Source organism: Alosa alosa, chromosome 11, assembly GCF_017589495.1.
Source record: "Alosa alosa isolate M-15738 ecotype Scorff River chromosome 11, AALO_Geno_1.1, whole genome shotgun sequence".
NCBI classification, from domain to species: Eukaryota; Metazoa; Chordata; class Actinopteri; order Clupeiformes; family Clupeidae; genus Alosa; species Alosa alosa.
Window position 1 is genome coordinate 19,957,827 of NC_063199.1, and position 21,255 is coordinate 19,979,081.

Consider the following 21,255-nt stretch of genomic DNA (forward strand, 5'->3'; position numbering starts at 1 on the left):
AGAGAGGTCTCTGCCACACTCACTGGGAAACTCCATGAGCTCACACTGCTCACGCCATGAACTTTCATTAGATTGCTTTCTTCAAAGTAAACAAAACATGGAAAAGAATTAAACAAGGAATGCCAAAACACCAATTATAAAGACATATTTCCTCAAACAATAAAACAATAGACAAAATATGAAAAGGCGCCGAAACGTGTCAAAATGATAAAAAGGTAGTGTGACAGAGTTAAGGGAAAGGTTCTGCAGAGAAGCGTAGTTGTTTACACACCACATGCACCTCAACAGCAGCGTCGCCCCTGGTGACCTTTGACCTTGCCGTCCCTGTCAGTGTCAGAATGTCAGGGGTTCCGCTCTAGTCTAGTTAACTACAGCATACAGCCAAGCAAAGCCTTGTAGGACATGAATTTGACTCAGATTTTTTTTACCTTTAAAAAGCACAAAGATAATGTCTACTAATAATATTAAGAATGACAATAATTATAATAGCAGTAATATAATAATACATATTTTTAGAAACAAGTTGGGTGAGTATAAAAAGCATTCAGCTGGCAGGTCAATTGACAGCTCTGATGAAGAGCATCAGATACTTCAGGCATCATCAGTGACCCAGAGCAAACACGTGTGTGTGTGTGTGTGTGAGTGTGTGAGAGAGAGAGTGTGTGTGTGTGTGCGCGCGTGTGTAAACATTGTCATCCAGCTGTCATTCAGAATTCAGCAGTAGACATTGAATAAAAACTACAACAGTGTGGTGCCAGGCCGAATGAGCTGCAGACTGATCTTTGATTGGCTACCGCAGCCCTGTGACCAGTCCTCTCCACCATGGGCTGAGCAGGATTTGCACGAGTCGTGTGTATGTGTGTATATTTCTGTGTGCATCATTTTTAATGTATTTATGTATCTATGCATGCATGTGTATTTATGTAGTTTGTATGGGTATATGCATATGGGGTTGTATCTGTGCATATGTGTATGAAGGGGTACCTGTGTGTTGGGGTGTATCAGTGTGTGTGTGTGTGTGTAGGGGGTGCAGTATGAGCGGAAGTGTAATTTCAGACTGGCATTTGACATGCAGGCACAGTTTCCATGGCAGAATCGTTTTTGGGTGGGGGTGACATGCGTATGGCCTGTGATGGCCAGATGTGTGGGCTTTTGACTCAGGATTAACCCAGATTAACCCAGGTGATGACCAGAGGGCTGGGTCTCAGGATTAACCCAGGTGATTGCCAGAGGGCTGGGTCTGGCGTGGGACTGGGGCTCACCCAGGTGTGTCTGGCGTGCCCTCCCTCCTCCAGCGCTCGGCCTCCTGGCTCACAGGGTTCTCACCCCCTCAGTCCTGCAGAAAAGCACAGCGCTGGGAGTGGGCACGGCAAACTCCACTGAAAGGACGCTGAGATAGAAATCCAAGGTCTCTTTTAGGAAATACGTAGAAAAAAGACACTTTAGTTAGCTCCTTTGGATGAAGCTGGGGTTGACGGAGGAGGCTGCCTCTCCTTCCATTAGGTTGAGAGATGGCCGTCATGCCAAGAGCATGTATCAAGCAAGACCCCCAACACACACACACTCCATAACCATGACAACACAGAGAGGTGTCATGACAACACAGAACTCCACCCCTTACGGCCCACACCCATTTCTCTCTATGCCCACACCCATTTATTACATATCTGAACGGCATTAACACACAAACCTGACATACAATTCAATAAAGTACAGGAAATCATTCAGCCATTTTTATAAACTATTACTATTTTGTTATAAATCCATATAGATATGAGATCCAAAAAGATCACATGTTCAGTAAGGACAAAAGAGAGTATCTGTGTCTTTAGTCTCTGTGAGGATACACTCACAAGGCAGTGTGTGTGTGTGTGTGTGTGTGGTTGGGTGGGTGGGTTCTGATGGTGTGGTTATCTTAGAGTCGTCAGTCAACTAGCAGGCTTCCCACAGCCATGGGAATCATGGAGAAATCATGATATTAAAATCCCATTTATAAGACCTGGGCAAACACGTAAAATTCATAAAATACACTGAAGGTTTTGGAAAAGTCATGAGATTTGATTTTTGTTGGTGTAAACTATCCCATTTAACAGAAAAGGTTGTTTAATTGCACCCGTCCTCTGGAGTAGAGTACACAACCTTTTGCACCTGTTCATTAAAGGGCCAAATGGTTTGAATTGCTGTCAGTGAACCTGTAGGGGAAACCTGCAATGAGGAGCACCATGGGCCGTAGGCTAGGTGCTCACTCTGTCCTCTGTGGTGTCAAAGGACGTGTGTGTGTCTGTCTGTCTCTGTGTGTGTCTGTGTGTGTGTGTGTTTGTCTGTTCCTACGGCTCTTCTTCGCCGGTGGCCACGGCCAGTCTGATGGCCACAGACAGGTGGTCAGTGAGGCCAGCCAGCTGTGTGATGAAGCTGAACTCCTCAATGTCCTGCAGGGGGCGACAAAATCACACATCACATGGAGGTCAGGAAGTACAGATTGTCAGATTACAGATCATGATAAAATATTCTAAGAACAATATATATTCTGGATGAACTGACAGTGGTCAATGAAAAAGTGGATTCCACCAGTTGTCAAGGAGTATTTCGGTATTTCATTTTCATGATCAAAAAAGCTTCAGTCGCACAGTGACTCAAATGCAATAAGCCACCTTGGGTTAGTATATCCAAGACCAATCCACAACACAGGCCGTGAAAAAGCCTACCTTAAACAGGTAGAAGACAAGGCACAGTGTTTAACACTAAACGTCAGCAATACCTTGGCATAGACATTACTGAGGACCTCGTGTGGAATGTTTAACACCCAAAACACACTCAAGAACACTCTACTTCCACTATCAGCAGCAGAAATAATCCTACATCTTAAAGACCTTCCACTCCTCAGATCTCTGGTCAGGAGAATAAGGTTATTTTCTGCATTCATTTCATCTTTTGTTTCCAACTCAATTCCCTTCAAAAGTGTATCCGTATTGCACACTAGACAATCCTGAGGGACAGTCATATTCACAGCTCCACTGGTTTTAAAGAGAGTGGAAAGAGTAACTTCATAATAAATACCCATTTACTTACTAATAATAAGCCATTTCCTTTTACTTTAGCTGCACACACTGTCTATACCAATCCTAATCAAGAGGCGTTTTTATTTTTCAACTATTCCCTCATTTGAAAAGATAGACAAATAATAAAAATCAATCCAATAGATGACAGACAGGGGGCAGTGCTAGTCCATCCTGAGCCAGTCAGGTGTTCCTCTCTGTAGATCTCCTGTGTCTCTTACCGGGCCTCATCGTTCTGTAAGTACCTCTTAGTCACGGGTTACAATGAGGATTTGATGTTTTAATCAGCGAGCACAAGTCCGTCCTCTGGGTTTGGTGTTATAATCAGCGAGTACAAGCCTGTCAAATGAGGGTTTGGTGTTTTACTCAGCGAGTACAAGCCTGTCCTCTGGGTTTGGTGTTTTAATCAGCGAGTACAAGCCTGTCCTCTGGGTTTGGTGTTTTAATCAGCGAGTACAAGCCTGTCCAATGAGGGTTTGGTGTTATAATCAACGCGTACAAGCCTGTCCAATGAGGGTTTGGTGTTTTAATCAGCAAGTACAAGCCTGTCCAATGAGGGTTTGGTGTTTTAATCAGCGAGTACAAGCCTGTCCTTTGGCCTCCAGGCTCCTGGATCAGACTCATTTGAGACTCTGCCCTCTGCAGAGGGTCAGTCTCAGTTCCTTCTCTATGTAGTTGATGTTAACTATGAGAGCATGCTTCTTTTCTGAGACCCTCTCTGTTTTACTGCTCCCTATGCCTCTACGTAGGTACCAAAGCACTTTCACCTTCATCCTCCCATCATGCTTTGCAACAGACCTTTATGGGGGAGTACATACCACTTTCCATTCAGGCTGTAAGCCATCTTCGCGGTACAGGATGTAATCGATCCTCCTGCCGTTGCCTTTGAGTGGTATTTTCCGGCCTTTCTGACTGTGGCACTGGTTTTTGCTCTTGGGATAGACTAAGTACTCTTTCCTCGCCTCCTCATTCTCCATCACCCTGCGTTCAGGTCAGAAACAATCACACCGTTTTCACAATGCACTGTCAAGTTTTCTTTTTTACATTTTGTAATGGCACTGGTCAAGATGAAAACACAACAAAAAACATCAAATGTGTTAATACATAACAAATAATAAATTGTTTCATGTTACAAACAAACCAGCTTGACTAGTAAATATTATTAATATTGCGGTTCATGGTTTATGCACATCTGCTGCATATATTTAATGATTTTCACTGTGTGTGTTTGTGACTTACTTTTGGAGACTCTCTGGTGAACTGACTTCCTCGTCATAAAGTCCATCTGTGTCTAGTAGTGTACCTGGTCAAGAACAAATGTAGAGCATATTTTGTTCCTTTTCTAGTGTCATTTGTGACTTGTCACATTTTTTATAAAATGTCAAAGTCAAAGTCTGCTTTATTGTCAATTTCTTCATATGTCAAGACATACAAAGAGATCGAAATTACGTTTCCCACTATCCCACAGGGATAGTTCCTGGATGCGAAAGATGTAAGTATGTATTTGTAAGACAGTAGGGGTGGCATGTTTTATAATCTTTAACACTTCATAGATATCATACTTCAGCATATGATATATAGGTTAATTATCCACCATTTAGGCTACAGTATTAAAAACACTTACAGTATATAATTTAATCATGCACAAACTGAAAGAATGACTTTAAGCACATCATTGAGACCATTTCTGAGGAAAGGTGAGATTTTGATACAGCAAGATTAGATTGAGACATTGATGATTTCAACATGCTTTTCATTTATTTGCCAACAAAGTACTGTAGAATGTGTTACTGCCATCTACAGGAACTTTTGTGCCTTTTTAGCACACGAAGATTGACTGAAATATTACGGAATATTTTATTTCTACACATACAGTATCGTAGCGTACTCGAGCTATGCAAGATAGCTTCTAGGCTACCACATAACAGTGACAAGCCCTGTAAATGCGCACTTTCTCTCTTGTCTCTGCCAAATTTGAACGCTCCTCTAGTTTCTCTGAACAGGGCTATTTGCTCACTGAAACTGAACGTTACATCTTCTATCTGAGGAGGACCCAACTCACATTTTAATGATATTTTATTTTCGAGGGCTTTTGAGTTCTGGGGTTATTACCTTACAGTAAAATGAATTATTACTAGCTTACTACATGTCTCCCCTGCACACATAAGAGTTTGTCAGAGCTGTGCCACTGGAGGAGGGGCCACTCATATAGCCTAATTATTGTAAATGTAGACTTGGTTGCAACTTCAAAACAGTTTGTGAGTGTTACTTTGTTAATATTTGAGAAACTGCGAGTAAGGGGCTGCTACTGCACAACCTAGGCTGCTGAAGTGCCGTGCGGGCACAGCAAATTAACTTCAGACAACACAAACAAACGCAACTTCCTGCATAATCCCTGACTGCGTCTTTAACCTATCTCACATTAAAAGTTTCAACAGTCCATGAGCAGACAGCTGAATTGAATTCATTCAATTCAACGCAATTCAATTTGTCCAATTTAGGGCTGTCAGCACTAACGAGATGCGATTAAGGACCATTCCAAAAATGTAAATGTAAAAATCATGTAAATTAAGTTTCTAGGCCAAGTACACTTGCGTATATAAGGAATTTGGTCTCTGGATTTATCCCATCCGTGAATTAGTGAACACGCAGAGCACACAGTGAACACACAGTGAGGTGAATTAATGGCGTGTCACCAAAGATTTTTTTTTATTTTAGACTGTGCAATGTGAACCCCACTTTACCATACTCACGTCTGACCAACCAGTGATAGCAACAAGTAATAGCCAATTAGAGGTCGAGTGGAAATATCTTGGAAATAGCGTCAGTATTAAACCACATGGACCTGTATTTTCTTTGAAATTGAGTAACCGGATGCATTTGACATTACATTTGAGTTCAGAAGAACCATGTGTTTGCTGTACTTCCAAAAGGATTCTGTGAGAGCTTAATGTACAACGTTGGTAATCGGCAACTTTTTGGGAAATTAGCTTATTTACCGTCTACCCCAGGGTTAAAAAAGAGGACACACACACCTTTCTCTTCTCTGTGCGCGCAAAAATCCAGTGTGACACCGTTAATTCACTGGAAGTGGGTTACACTAGTTAGCCTATAGCTCCCTTTTAGTTATATACTGTAACTAACTTACCCAGTGCCCATGGCTTGTCTTCCCCTGCACCCAAGCGACATGGGTCCTTATAGTGAGTGAAGAGTACATGCTGCTGCTCCAGCTTATCCTCTGAGAGGAGGAAAAAACAATAGCTAGATAGGTAAATAGACCACTTAATCATATAGAGCGGAGATGAAAAAATGACTATATTCAGCAGAATGTGTCCTACAGTAGGTGATCATCTGCACCCCATGTACATGGCTATTACCTGAGGAGCAGTTGTCAAAATTGAGGTCGCCCAGGATGACGTCAAAAGCCACCTGGTCCTCGAGCCCCTTCTCTCCTACTGGGCAGGATGTAGCCTTACGGAACACCATCCCCCACTCCAGCAGCAAGTCCAACTGCTCACAGCGTACAGCCGCATCCCCTGGACCCGCGGGAAGAGGAGAGAGAGAGAGAGAGAGAGAGAGAGGGAGGTAGGAGGGCAAGGATTGCGGGAGAGAGGAAAGGAAGGAGGACAAGGAGAGAGAGAGACAGAGAGAGGGGGGTAGGGAGAACAAGGATTGAGGGGGAAAGGAGGGGGGTGGAGAAGGGAGTAAGAAGGTAATTATGTCAGGGACAACAAAAGATGGAGAAAGATGGAGAAGGAGGAGTCAGAATGAATGTCACTGGTAATGAAATGGAGAGACCATAACAGTCTTGTTGACATACGCACGCAAGCATGCGCACACACACACACACACACACACACACATACATATTTCTAACAAAACAAAACAACTATTCTACCAAATTCCACCAGTGATCCATAAACATCTAATCAACATCCGGACTGTGACTGTGAGAACTCTGTCTAATAAGACATTTATTTTAAATGACAACTTTATGTCTCGTCAGCTGGACTTTCTGTTTATTACAGAGAGCTGGCTTAAAAACTGCGACCTCATTCCACTTGGAGAACTTTGCCCTCCTCACTGCAGCTTCTTAAATTCCCCGACGGGGCAACTGATCATGGAGGTGGCCTACCTACCGTGTTTAATAGCTGTTGTAAATGTAGGATTATACCCACTGATATGTTCTCTACTTTCGAGGTGCATTAGTGTACAGGCCTCCTAAAATGAATAGTTCTTTCAGTTCTTTCAAGAGTTCTCTAATCTTTTATAATTTATGGTGTTTTTTAGACCCAAGATGCTACTTGTCTGTGTGTCTCTCCAGCAGTGATACTCAGGAGATTGTCTCTTTAACTATCCTCATCACTGTGCATAGGGACGTAGGGGCACTGTGCATAGGGGTATGTGGGCATAAGGGCACTGTGCATAGGGGCATGGGGGCATAAGGAGCACTGTGCATAGGGGCATAAGGGCATGTGGGCATAAGGGGCACTGTGCATAGGGGCATGTGGGCATAAGGAGCACTGTGCATAGGGGCATGGGGGCATAAGGAGCACTGTGCATAGGGGCATGTGGGCATAAGGAGCACTGTGCATAGGGGCATGGGAGGCACAGGAAAGACATACATGAGTCATTTTCCAGGCAAATTTGTAACTTTTCCATTATTTTTTAACTGTAGGCAGGTACCTCCTTTTCATACCCATTTCCTGACTTAATGAGACCATACACGTTCCCCTTATTTGAATTGTATATTCTCTTGCATTTCCCACTTGGGCATTTGGCCTCTGTTCCTATTCATATATGTTAATGAGACAGGAAGTCATGGATTACTGCTTGAAAGCTTATCAGCACTCTAATTACCTCAAAGAACACAAGCACAAATGGCAAAACAATTTTAGTTGCATTTTCTTTATAAGATTTTCTGGGGGTGCCAATAATTGCCATGTGAGTTTTGGTTTAGAATATTTCTATGAGGAATTTGTTCTTCTGAGAATAAATTTGAATCCCTTCAAGGTTGGATTTGTCCTCACATTGTTTTCACTGTGAAACTAAGGTAAAGAAGATATAACACCAACAGATAAAACACCAAAAGATTAATCTCTCTGTCTCATCTTTACCAGGGCTGCCAATAAATGTGGAGGGCACTGTATGTCACCATAGAAACAACCATGCTATGAGCCAGATAGTACTCCTCTTAAAGCCATAGAAAGACAGACAGACAGACACACACACACACACACACACACACACAAGCACACAAGGGAAAGTCAGGCATCAAACACCAGACTCCACTTCATAAGTCCTATATAAGTATCTCCCAAACACAAAATCAGGTCTCTCTCTCTGTCCCACTCTCTTTCTCTCCCTCTCTCTCTCTTCTTTCTCTCCCTCTCTCTCTCTATCTCTCCCTCTCTCTTCCCTCATGATTCATTTATCCTCTAAAATAGCCATGCTGCTATAATTAGCTGGAGAACAGACTTGTGGAGGCGTAGGGCCGTGTGTGTATATGTGTGTGTGTGTGTGTGTGTGTGTGTGTGTGTGTGTGTTTGTTGAGAGGGCTGTCCTGAAATAGCAGGAAGATCTGTCTCCGTAAAAAATGAGTCCTAGAGACCTGATCGCTTTAAATAGGGCCTGCACAGTGTGAGCCTGTTGTCATGGGAACGTGAGAGGGCCACAAGTTTGGCCTGTGATGGTTTATATCCAGCTGAAGCAGGAAGCAAAGCGGCCACACCACGCATCCACACCATACTAGGCTAAGCACACACACACACACACACACACACACACACCACGCACCCAAACCACGCATCCACACCAGGCACAGCACACACACAAACAAACACTCATACTAAACACACACACACACACACACACACACACACACACACCACAGCGGGCTCAGGCAGCACATACACACCACACCAGGCCCCCACATACATACACACACACACACACACACACACACACACCACTGTGCTCAACACATACATGTATACTGTACATACACATACACACACACACACACACACTCACAGTAAGGCAGAAAGTGGGAGAGCATGATCCAGGGAGGTGAAAAGATGTGAGCAGACAGATGCCAGAGGAGCAAAAGGGGAAAGATGATGCTGTCAGCCCTGGTCAGTGTCAACTGCTGCCTCTGAGCCTCAAAGCACTATGGATGCAGACACAGTGCTACAGACACACCAGTATAGACCCATTGCTACAGACACACTGGCTCAGACACTGCTACAGACACACTGGCACACTTCCACAGACACACTAATGCAGACACACTAACACAGCCGCAGGTACAGAGACTACTACAGACACACTGCTACTGATATACTGCTACAGACACACATGCACAGACACACTGCAACAGAAACACTAACACAGACACACTGGTATAGACACACTTCTACAGCCACACTGCAACAGAAACACTAACACAGACACACTGGTATACAATAGACACACTTGTACAGCCACACTGTAACAGACACACAGGCACAAAGACTGCTAAAGACGCACTAATACAGACACACTGGCATACTTCTACAGACACACTTCTACAGACACATTGCTACACACACACTAACACATACACACTGGCTCAGAGACCAGAGAGTGTGTGTATGTACATGTCTTTTTGTCTATTTGTGCTTGTGAGATGACATACCCTCAATGGCATGCAGGTGTGTGCAGGCGATGTAGCCCACGACCCTCTGTCCTGTGCTGGAGGTCCCCACCTGCACCTGAGGGGAATAGAAGACAGCAGCTTCAAACATGGAAATGGAGAGCTTTTGACATAAACCTAATTTTAACCAGATAGAAAGACTCACAGAAACATGAAATACATTTAAACCAGAAACACATGTTGAAGGGTCAATGTATAGAATTCCTTTTGTATTTGTGTTGTATTAAGCGCACCAATTGCCCTCCTCCATTGGCTTGCATTGTATTTGATAAATACATTTTAAACTAAAAATAATTTAAGCTCAGTCCCTTTAAGCGCAAACAGCTTCAGGCCAGACAGGGATGTTGCTGGGGAAAGCACAGTGAGGAGTCAGACGCAGAGATTAAGAGAGATATATAGCAGGGCTGTCAATCGATTAAAAAAAAAATCTAATTAATTACATACTCTGTGATTAATTAATCTAAATTAATTGCATATATCATTTTTGCTGTGAAAGGATTTTAAATGTTTAAATTCAAATAAATCGTTGAATAATCAGCATTAGTGACATTAAAGTTTTATTATTATTTTCACTTTTATAAGGCCATAATAATCTATGATATGACCTATTATGCTGAGGAAATAAATTCAAAAGTGCTTTGGGAAGAAGTTTTTTTCACATACAAGGCATTTCAGGCCACAGATATAACCTAGGGGACACAATGATAATAAATTAACACTCCCCTCAATGTCAACACTATTTCTTTGCATTGATGTGCAACTTCAGAGTTGACGAACTCCGGTGATATGCAAATTCATTGCTGCAGACATTGCAGACACCATCAGGCCGTTTTTTAAAAGTAAATGTTCCAATCAATGATATAGACAGCACATTTTCTTCTCTCTCCTTCATTTTACAGTCGAATGGTTACTGACTAGAACGGCTCGCGGTCAAAGGTCATACAGAATCGATTAATCTGCGCTATTATTTTTAATTCAGTTCATTCAGTTATTTTTTCTCAAATTAAGTAATCAAAATTAATCAGTTATTTTGACAGCCCTAATATATAGAGATAACAGAGATAACTGTTTATATAGAGATAACAGAGATAACTGTTTAAAAAAACAGCATTCACTGATGCACTTATTCTTACTGTACTCTACCGTTTTTAAATTGTCCTAAAATTGTTGAGAGAATTGCTTTAAAACGTAACTGTTGTTAGTCGCTTTGGTTAAAAAAGCGTCAGCCAAATGTAATGTAATGTAATGTAATGTAATGTAGATATCTTCCCCTTCCCCAGAAATATTAGTAACTCATAAATATGAGCGTTTGTACTCAAATATGAAACCATTTCATGTCCTTTGACCTCGTCCCTCCTGCTTCTCTCTGGAAAGACAAACTCCTCTGAGCCGCTGCCCTCTCACTCTCCCTTTTTGTATGTCACACTCCACCCTTCCTCCTCTCACTCTCCCTTTCTGTATGTCACACACTCTACCCTTCCTCCTCACACTCCACCCTTCCTCCTCTCACTCTCCCTTTCTGTATGTCACACACTCTACCCTTCCTCCTCACACTCTACCCATCCTCCTCCCACTCTCCCTTTCTGTATGTCACACACTCTACCCTTCCTCCTCACACTCCACCCATCCTCCTCCCACTCTCCCTTTCTGTATGTCACACACTCTACCCTTCCTCCTCTTTGTGAAATCTCACTATGTGTGTTTCTGTCTCTCTGTGTGGTGTGATCTAAATAGATGGTCTCTTGCTCAGTGAGGCACTGACTCATAACTGTGAGCTTGGCCATGAATACTCTGATTGGCTGGAAATCACTCGTTTTGGAGTTATTTATTATTTTACTGCAGCCTAGCTGACAGACTCCAAAGAAATGAGGGAGGTGGGGTGGGGGGCTGGGGGGTGTTTAATCTGGGCTGAGAGGATGGAAAGTGTAACACTTGCTTCAGGGATTGCAGGCTAGAGAGGACAGGAATGAGTGGAAGAGAGAGATGAGGACAGAGATGAGTGGAAGAGAGAAGAGAGGACAGGGATGAGTGGAAGAGAGGGATGAGTGGAACAGAGAGAGAGGACAGGGATAAGTGAAAGAGAGAGAGAGGACAGGGATGAGTGAAAGAGATGGATGAGTAGAAGAGAGGGATGAGTGGAACAGAGAGAGAGGACAGGGATGAGTGGAAGAGATGGATGAGTAGAACAGAGGGATGAGTGGAACAGAGAGAGAGAACAGGGATGAGTGAAAGAGAGAGAGAGAGGACAGGGATAAGTGGAAGAGATGGATGAGTAGAAGAGAGGGATGAGTGGAACAGAGAGAGGACAGGGATGAGTGAAAGAGAGAGAGATGACAGGGATGAGTGGAAGAGATGGATGAGTAGAAAAGAGAGAGATAAGTGGAACAGAGAGAGGACAGGGATGAGTGGAAGAGATGGATGAGTAGAAGAGAGAGATGAGTGGAACAGAGAGAGAGGACAGGGATGAGTAGAAGAGAGAAATGAGTGGAACAGAGAGAGAGGACAGGGATGAGTGGAAGAGAGAGATGAGTGGAAAAGAGAGATGAGTGGAAGAGAGGGAGGACAGGGATAAGTGGAAGAGAGAGATGAGTAGAAGAGAGAGAGGACAGGGATGAGTGGAAGGAGAGGTTTAGGGCAACAACTCTGCTTTGTCTTTATCATTGTGCTGCATGAATACTCTGAATGTGTCATATTTTACTACATTTATCAATGCCCATGTATTTAATTGTTAATGTATTTAACATTAGTCTATCTATTTTTGCATTGTGCTGTGTTTATAGTGGTATAATTAGTGTTTGTTTGTTTCTTTTATTATTACACTACTGTCCAAAAGTTCGGGGTCAATGTCCTTGTTTTCAAGGGGAAAATAGATGTATGGTCATTGTAGAGAGGTAGAGGTAGGTCTTAAAAATCACCTCTCTTCAATCACCTCACTTATCCCCTCGATGGTAGGTGTGTTGAACTGGAGTATCTAAAATCACCTCTCATCCCCTCGATGATAGGTGTGTTCAACTGAAGTATCTAAAATCACTTCTTATCCCCTTAATGATAGGCATGTTGAGCTGAAGAGCACCTTCAGTGGCACACAGAAGAAACACAGAAAGAAGGTGGTTCCTACTACTGTAGGAACATCAAACTTGAACTCCTCCCGTCTTTACTGGAATGCCAAACTGACGTTCTATCTTTTTGTCTTGCTTTGTGTGTGTGTGTGTGTGTGTGTGTGTGTGTGTGTGTGTGTGTGTGTGTGTGTGTGTGTGTGTGTGTGTGTGTGTGTGTGTACACAGGACACTTACTTAGGATGAATAAAGTATTTGTTATCTTATCTATTACCGCTTGTTTTGGTGAGCACCTGAAACCCACTACTTCCTACTGGGCCCCTTTCTAATCTAGCCCTGGAAAAGTGAAAGGATCCAGTTGGGTTTCTATCCCCTCTATCTCTACGTCATTACAGTCTACACATACACCATTTCAGGAGAAATCAGATTGGCACAGATAGAGTTTCCGAGGCAGCAGCATCTCACCTCAGAAGCCACCTGGCTTGATTACATGAGTCTGAATTAGAATACCAAACCCCATGGTATTTTGTATTTGTGAATACATGCCACTGTAGACCCTCGCCCCATCACAAAATATTAATCAAAGCATTTACATTCCGAGCCTCTTCTGGAGGGTTGAGATATTGTGACCCTCTCTGCCTTCTACAAAAGAAAAAACACAAATCCCTATAGGAGAACATGAGTTTTATTAACACACATTCCTGATGCTGTTCTATGAAAACCAAGTGTCATATCTCTGATGCTGTTGAATAGTACCTCTGCTCCAGTGGCCTGAAGCCTCTAAAGACTGCCAGGTCTGTTGCAGGCAGTGGTCCTCTGAGCAGCTTGGAGACGGATGGCTAGTTTGGCCTCACAGGCTTCTGGCAGGGCCCTCATAGCTACACAAATCGCTGATGATGCCTAACGCCATAAAGTTTGGCAATGCACTTCACTTCAGCATCTACTTGCATCCAAAAAGTAACAGCTTAGCTAATTAGTGAGTCCATTCATTGTAAGCGCCAAGCTTCAGGGAAGGGATATCATAAATTTGTCAGGCTTTTCTGCAGAGATCAAGTCCAGCTTTAATTACATTAAAGCACTATAAACCTCCCCTGCTACCATGGTGGCCTTCAGCTCATTACTATACTACTCTTTTTCACACACCGTGTGTGTGTGTGTGTGTGTGTGTGTGTGCCTGTCTTTCTCTGTGGCTGTATGTTAAATAGGACAATTTTGCAACTTGTATTTCTCATTCCTCAAAATTGCATCCACAAACATTCCATACACACACACACATAATTATATTCACAGTGAGCTTTTATCCCAGGAAGTCAAGAGAATCCCAGACTGAACATGTCATGAAAGATCCCAGTCTCCCACACACAAACAAAACAAACACACACCCATAAACACACAAACACACACCCAGAAAAACATACAAACACACTCCCAGAAAACACACAAACACACACCCAGAAACACACACACACACACACACACAAACATACACACACACACACACACACTTTCTCCCCTGCTGACCTGGAGTCACATTCAGTGCTGTTTAAATAATTATAACAGGGAGAAATGTTGAGTCTGAGAAGCTCTAATTAGTTAGGTGTGCATTCCTTATGGACACATTTTTAATTAATTCTTGTTCCACACATAACCTTTCCCTCTTCGTTCAATGTTTTCTATCTCTTCCATCCCTCTCCTCTTTCCCTCCTTTTTCTATCTCTCCCTCCCTTCTCATCTCTCTCTCTCCCCTCTCCTCTATCTCTCCCCTCTTCATTCTCTATCTCTCCCCTCTCCTCTTGCCCTCCTTTTCTGTCTCACCCTCCCCTCCCCTCATTCTCAGGAGTACACATCCACATCAGTCTCAGACATGTCCCTTTCCTTCCTTTAATGCAAGACTAGCAATGACAGGGCTTAGTGACAAAAAGTGAAAATGTGTTTCCATGGGCTTTGTGTGTGTGCATGTGCATGTGTGGGAGAGGGGGTGAACGAAAGAGGAACAGAGAAAAGATGTCTATTTTCCTTTATCTGACTGCATGACTGAACACAGTATAATTGCATGCAGTGCACACCCATTAAAGTTATAGATTAACAGGTGGAGGGCTACTGCTGTTGTAAACAAGGTGAGTTAGTGAGAATAAACAGCTCTACAGAGCTTTAAGAAGAGCTAGCACACACACAATATCCCTTCAGAGAGTTATGGAAGCTTTGAAGCTCTAAGGTGAGCTAACATACAGACTATCTGTTCAGTGAGTTAAGAAGTTCTAATGTGAGCTAGCACACAGACTACCTGTTAAGTGAGAAGCTCTAAGTTGAGCTTATGACACTCTATACAGCTTTAGGGAGAGCTTCTAGGTGTCATTTTGTCCCTGTTTCATAGCCTTTTGTTTACTGCTACATTTTAACAAGAGCTTGTGATATTGCTTAAAGTAGACTACTTGGCATGGGCTCACGTGAGCTGTCAAACACTGTCCACTAACCGTGCACCCCTCTGCTTTAAGCTTGTACATCTAGGCCTCTATCTTGCACTCCAGCGCAATTGACTTTGTTTACTCACGCTTTTGTCTTTCCTATTTTGCAGTCAGCGCATATTGGAATTTTCCCTCCACAGGTACATGTGCGCCCACGGGGGCGTTTCAGCAAAAAGAGGGGGCGTGTTCCGGCGCAAATGGTCCCTGTTGATATTTTGCAGTTGCAGAAAACAATTCCGCCACAGACCAGAAACCTCCTGGTCAAAAGTCAGTGGCGCAAATTCAGATGCTATTTTAAGGGCGCATGCATGGCCACAGGCCTGCAGGAATAAATGCTATGCACACCGATCTACAGACACCCTGTGCACAGATGGAAGCCTTGATAATATTTGTCCGTTTCCCGGTTTTGTTCGTGCATTGATCAACTAAAAATTTAGTAGCCTATATAGTACATCTACATGCAATATCTTTACAACAACAATGCCTAATTACGACCTATTAATTTGGACAACTTTATACAGCCCTATAAAGGCTAAAGTTACCTTTAGTTTTGTTCCAATTTACCGTTGTGTATGGCTTTAAACATTGTGTGCGCTTTAACATCAGCCTATAAGCATTATTCCAGCTGCGGTGGAATTTTGGTGGAAAGGTTTTGACAAGCACCACAATTTTGCCTACCTTGTTGTAGCCCATCTGAAATAACTCCAAGCTTTGCTATGTTCCCTCCACCCTTTCTTTGTTTTCAAAAAACGTTTTATATCCATGATGGCCTTGAAGTCTTGAGTTTGTGAATTCGCTTAAATAAGCTTATTATGCGCTGTTAACTAGCAACCAGTAAAAAAAAGCAGCAAGTAGCCTTGGCTACAATTTCTGTAGTTGCTGCGTCCTTTCATTGTTATTCTCTCTTCTGCTCAAACAAAAGTTGTGCGTGCATTAAGTTGTTGGTTGGTGTCGTGTTTACAAACTCTACTTTACATAAAATATTGTAAATAGCCTAGCCTACTGTCATGCAGTTAACTCATTGAGTGCCAAAACCTTCCCATGCATTGAGTGCCAAAAACGTAATATTACGTTTTTAGCTTCTTTTTTTTAATTACGAAACTAGACACTCTAACACACCTTATATGTGATTTTGGGAACTCTGTGATGAATGGAAATGAAATACATGACGATCGTGAAACTCATGAAAACGCACAATCTGGACATTTTATCTGGACATTTTATCATTAACTCGGTTGCCGCTTTGGGTCGAATCAGTGACGCATGCACGTCCGGTCAAAACCAGGCCATTTTCATGGGTCTATCACTAGGTGGCAGTCTCGCCAGGTCTCGCTGATCACTTCCCGGAAAGTTTACACAAGTAACAGGCAACACTTCATATTTCATTAAAGATGTTATATCTCCATTTCTAGAAAAAAACAGCGATTTTGATGAAAACTAGCCACTGTTTAGCTTGGGATTTCTCAGGAACAGAGGCGTGTAGAAATACATGGTTTGCACCCACCGAGAGCGTAAAGTCTCACCTTTTAATCTAACTATTGTATGTGTTCATAGCTATAACACAGAATATGCTGTGGCTGTACAAAAATCATCAACAATGGTCTAGATTGCTGGCACTCTAGGTCAAAGCTCCCGAAAACAGCTTGGCATTCAATAAGTTAATGGGATACTGTGCAGAGTTGGAAAGTTAAGTCAACTTGGAAGCTGTTTCTCGTTGTTGAGTTGGTAAGGTACAGCCGTAGCTTACACCTGCAGGAGCGCTTGATTGGGCGCCTGTGTTGCGCAATGCACTTTGCTCCTCTCATCTATACGACGCAGTTCCCATTTCTCCAAACCATACATAATTACAAGGACAAATATTGCTACACGAGGGGAAATCAGTGTGGTGTCCGATGTGAAAAAATAGGTATAAATCTAGGGTACACATTTCCACGAATCACAGATGTGTTGATGACATAAATTAGGAAATATTAGAGGACTTATGACACGTGATGTTGAACTGCATGCCGATGCCATTTAACCCAAATGCCCCAGCAGCAGCACGGGAGAGGAGAGCTTATCTGACAGATCTGTATTGTCTATAGTGAGGTAATGTTAGATTACATTGCAAAAATATCATCATGGATTCATAACCTCGTGATTCAGCGAGAGTGATCCCAAAACATCGGAAAGTGAAATTTTTGTATTACATTTTGTCAAAAGGAAAATCAATAGCAAACTGTTCCTAACTGACTAGCGCTGTGAACCGTTCCTGGCTGCGCCTGGCAAATCCGCCATCATAATAGCAATCCGCTATGGAACAAGCGTGCCTGTTGTTAAAGGGAATGTGAGGTGATGCTCTGATTGGTTTATTGCACGTTACGCCCAAACCACACCCATGAGTAATGTAGCTACTACAGACCACCCCATTTTAGATTAGTCATTTTCCCGTCTGTAAAATAGAAACAACGCCCAAGATCCGCCCACAAAGCGATTTGCGCAAAGTCAATTGCGCTAGATTGCAAGATAGAGCCCTATGAAGTGCTATCAGAGCAAGATGTTAAAGATGGCGCATGACGTGCAGTGATGCCTCATATAAAAATACACAAATGAATAAATAAAAAAGCCAGAGATTTAAGTGGCTTTGAATTGAGGCACCGAAATCCATGTTGATATTTGATGTTGTTAGTACCGTTTGCGTCAGCGCCACTGCCATATTAGAACTGGGTTTCGGTGCCCAACCCTACACAGCACACACTGATGCCCCAGAACATACACTGATGCCCCAGAACATACACTAATGCCCCACAGCACACACTGATGCCCCAGAACATACACTGATGCCCCAGAACACAGCACACACTGATGCCCCTAAGCTCTGCACAGACTGTGACACACTGGGAAGCACTTAGCAGTTTGTCCCCTCTGAAAGAGTCACTCCAACAATGGCATCAATAGCAGACAGACAGAGAGCTGCTTGGGCTCTGTCCCTAGTGAAGCTGGAAGTCAGCCAAACAGACACTTGCGCACAAACACACACACATACAGTATACATATGTACACACACACACACACACACACACACACACACACAAAGAGAAAAGTACACATACACAAACAAACAAATACATGCACATGCACTTACAGTCAAACATACACTCACAAAGGTCCCATTGAAACTCATACACACATTTAGAGGGCATGAAGACAATCTCTGTCTCTGTAAGGTAGGATAGATGGCAATGTTAAACTAGCTGGATACTTTATTATTTTGATTGCACTAACCATCATAACAGATTATTAACCCTTACAGATGTTGATTCCCATGATTTGTTTTGCTTGTAAGGTAGAGGAAACAGCATAAGCGTTTCATAGCCTAAACGTTTCATAGCATATAAGCGTTTCATATTCTAATGCCAGAGTGCCACCAAAGGGCCACCAAAAATCAATTCTATGTGGATACTGTTTTTAGAATTGATTTAGATTAAGTGTTAGTATAATTTGTGTTTGTGTTGTATGTATGCTGCTGAGACCTTGAATTTCCCCTGGGGATCAATAAAGTATCTATCTATCTATCTATCTATCTATCTATCTATCTATCTATCTAAAGAATACAGCACTGCATGGAGTCACTTTACCAGGCCATATGTGGCACCCACCAGGGTTGTGCAAAATTCGAATTGCAATTCTGCTTCCTGTTTGCTACCTCAATTGAAATGCAAGTGAAATTCAAGAATTGAATTGGAATTTAAGAGCCAGTTTCAATTCAATTTTGGAATTTTGCAAAAGCCTGGCACCCACAGAGACAAAAGATATTGGCAGTATCCTCACCTTGGCAAACAGTGCGCCCTTAGAGGCCAGCGCGTCCTCCCCTCGCCCATTGGGGTAGCACTCGAAGTGGGCGTCTAGGATTGGGTAGCGGCTAGCAAGGAGCAGGCCACTGTTGAGAAACTTAAAGCGTGAGCAGCAACCCCTCCATGCATAGCGGCCCACGTCACTAAGCAAGTAGGGGAAGTAGCGATGCAACTGCCGCCTTAGAGAGCCTGCGGCCCGCTCCTCAAACACTTCCTGCAGACACAGGAAGTCGAGGTTGGCCGGGAAGAAAGCTGAGATTTCATGGTCAAAGCCATCATCACCATGGCGACGCTTGCGGCCCACGTGGCGCTTAAACACAGAGGTACGGTGTGATAGTGTGTTGTTGGACGGTACACCACCCCCACTTCCGCCGCCATCACCATGGAAACGAGTGAGAGACTCACGGGAGGCGGTACGACTGTCCAGACTGCCTGTGTCAGCGTCAGGACGATGGTTTCTTGGGGGCTCCTGACGCCCATTGGCCTCTGGTGCACTGATGCTGATCTGCACTCCAGAGGAGTGAACAGAGCAGTCTGGAACACTCTGACTGGAGGGGTGGAGAGGGCAGTCTGAAACACTCTGACTTGAGGGGTGGAGAGGGCAGTCTGGGACACTCTGACTACAAGGGTGGAGAGGGCAGTCTTGGGTGTCCTGATTGGATGAAGGCAGAGGTTCTGAGTGCAGAGGGCAATCAGAGGCGGAGCCTATAACAGGTGAGGAGTGGGCGGGGCATTCTGCTGATGAGGTTATGAGAGGGGTAGCTACTGATGGGTGGGCGGGGCATTCTGATGATGTGGTGATGGGAGGCATGGCTACAGATTGGTGGGCGGGGCATTCTGCTGATGTGGTGATGGGAGGCGTGGCTACTGGTGGATGGGCAGGGCATTCTGCTGATGTAGCGATAGTGGGTGGACTTGCAGTGCGGTGGATGGGGCCATCTGGCGACTGGTGCACTGGGCAGTCTCCCGCGGAGCTCTCAGCAGGCTCTGATTCCGGCCGCTGGTCCAGGGAGGATGTGCGTCTGAAGCCCCCGGCATTGCTCTGCATGGCCAGACTGCTGAAGGAGGCAGCGCTGATGGAGGTGTTGGTCGGGGAATCGATGTAAATCTTGATCTGCGGGCGGCTGGCTCCATTGCGGATGCGTCTGCCCACTTCTCCCGCACGGGACTGAGTGTCTGCCAGGTTGTTGAAGCGGGCTAGTGCGTCCGGCAGCAGGCACACATTCGCGCTGCTGAAACAGAAGCTCCGCCCTTGTGGACGCCACTCCCCTGGCACCAGCCCCGCCCCTTGCTCAGCTGCCCGCTGCTTGTCACTGACTGGCTGGTGGGTGTAGAGGTAGGACTGCCGTGCCGTCTGCAGCGGCGCCCACACCAGGAAGCCCAACAGAGCGAAAGGCAGCGAGGCCAGTAGCAGCAGCAGGTACAGGGGCACCACCACCAGGATGCTGAGGGAGGAGAAGGAGCAGGGGTCCTGGGAGCGACGCCGCTTCTCCAGGGAGGTGGGCACGCACGAGCCCAGCAGGCAGTTCAGCAGCCAGTAGCAGGGGAAGATGAACCCCCAGGACAGACCATCCAGGAAACATAGCAAGGCACTAGGGTAGGGAGAGGCATGGAGACCCATGTCCTCTTCACCAAGTCATCCACAAATATACAAAAGTTGAAAAAAAGTAATATAAAAAATACAAAAAAACGACCCGCCCCCCTTGGTGAAGAGAGGGTCACTACATGATTCTTGTGTGGTGTATGCAATCGGTCCAAACCTCTGTGACCTCTAGTCAGTGAAGGGCCTAGTATGTCCAGCTGGTTATCATGGTTACAGACAGAGGAGTAATGGTGTCCCGTTGGTGAGTAGAACGACCATGTCAGCAAAACCGTTTCATTCTCCACATAGGAAACCTACAGAGACAAGAGAGAGGGGGTAAAATAGACATAGGTAAAACTTTTCTATTCTTATATGCCGTAGTGTTTTAGGCAGCCTAGAGATGTGCTTTAGCTATTCTGTTTCCACTGCATAGCCTACAGGCTATCAATATTGAAACATTGATTCTCTAGATAACTTTAGGGTTAACACTGTCCCAAGGTCAAGTCACCAGCCCTCACAAATTTTCATAGGATTATGCTTTAAACTTGTTTACTAGCACTAACTTCACA

At 44.0% G+C, this 21,255-nt stretch overlaps 1 protein-coding gene across 4 annotated transcripts in view; it reads right to left on the reverse strand.

Annotated features, from left to right (window-relative positions):
- Window positions 1-1,552: 1,552 nt before the first annotated feature.
- smpd3 (sphingomyelin phosphodiesterase 3) overlaps window positions 1,553-21,255 on the reverse strand; it is a 45,553-nt gene continuing 25,850 nt past the window's right edge. For all 4 annotated transcript variants that reach the window (XM_048256548.1, XM_048256547.1, XM_048256551.1 and 1 more), the window contains 7 exons: window positions 19,082-21,000; window positions 9,733-9,808; window positions 6,434-6,592; window positions 6,205-6,294; window positions 4,296-4,359; window positions 3,875-4,037; window positions 1,553-2,429 (listed from right to left, as the gene is read on the reverse strand). In XM_048256548.1, the coding sequence (XP_048112505.1) occupies window positions 2,328-2,429; window positions 3,875-4,037; window positions 4,296-4,359; window positions 6,205-6,294; window positions 6,434-6,592; window positions 9,733-9,808; window positions 19,082-20,725 (2,298 nt within the window). In that variant the 5' untranslated portion in view covers window positions 20,726-21,000 and the 3' untranslated portion in view covers window positions 1,553-2,327. The remainder of the gene's footprint in view (window positions 2,430-3,874; window positions 4,038-4,295; window positions 4,360-6,204; window positions 6,295-6,433; window positions 6,593-9,732; window positions 9,809-19,081; window positions 21,001-21,255) is intronic.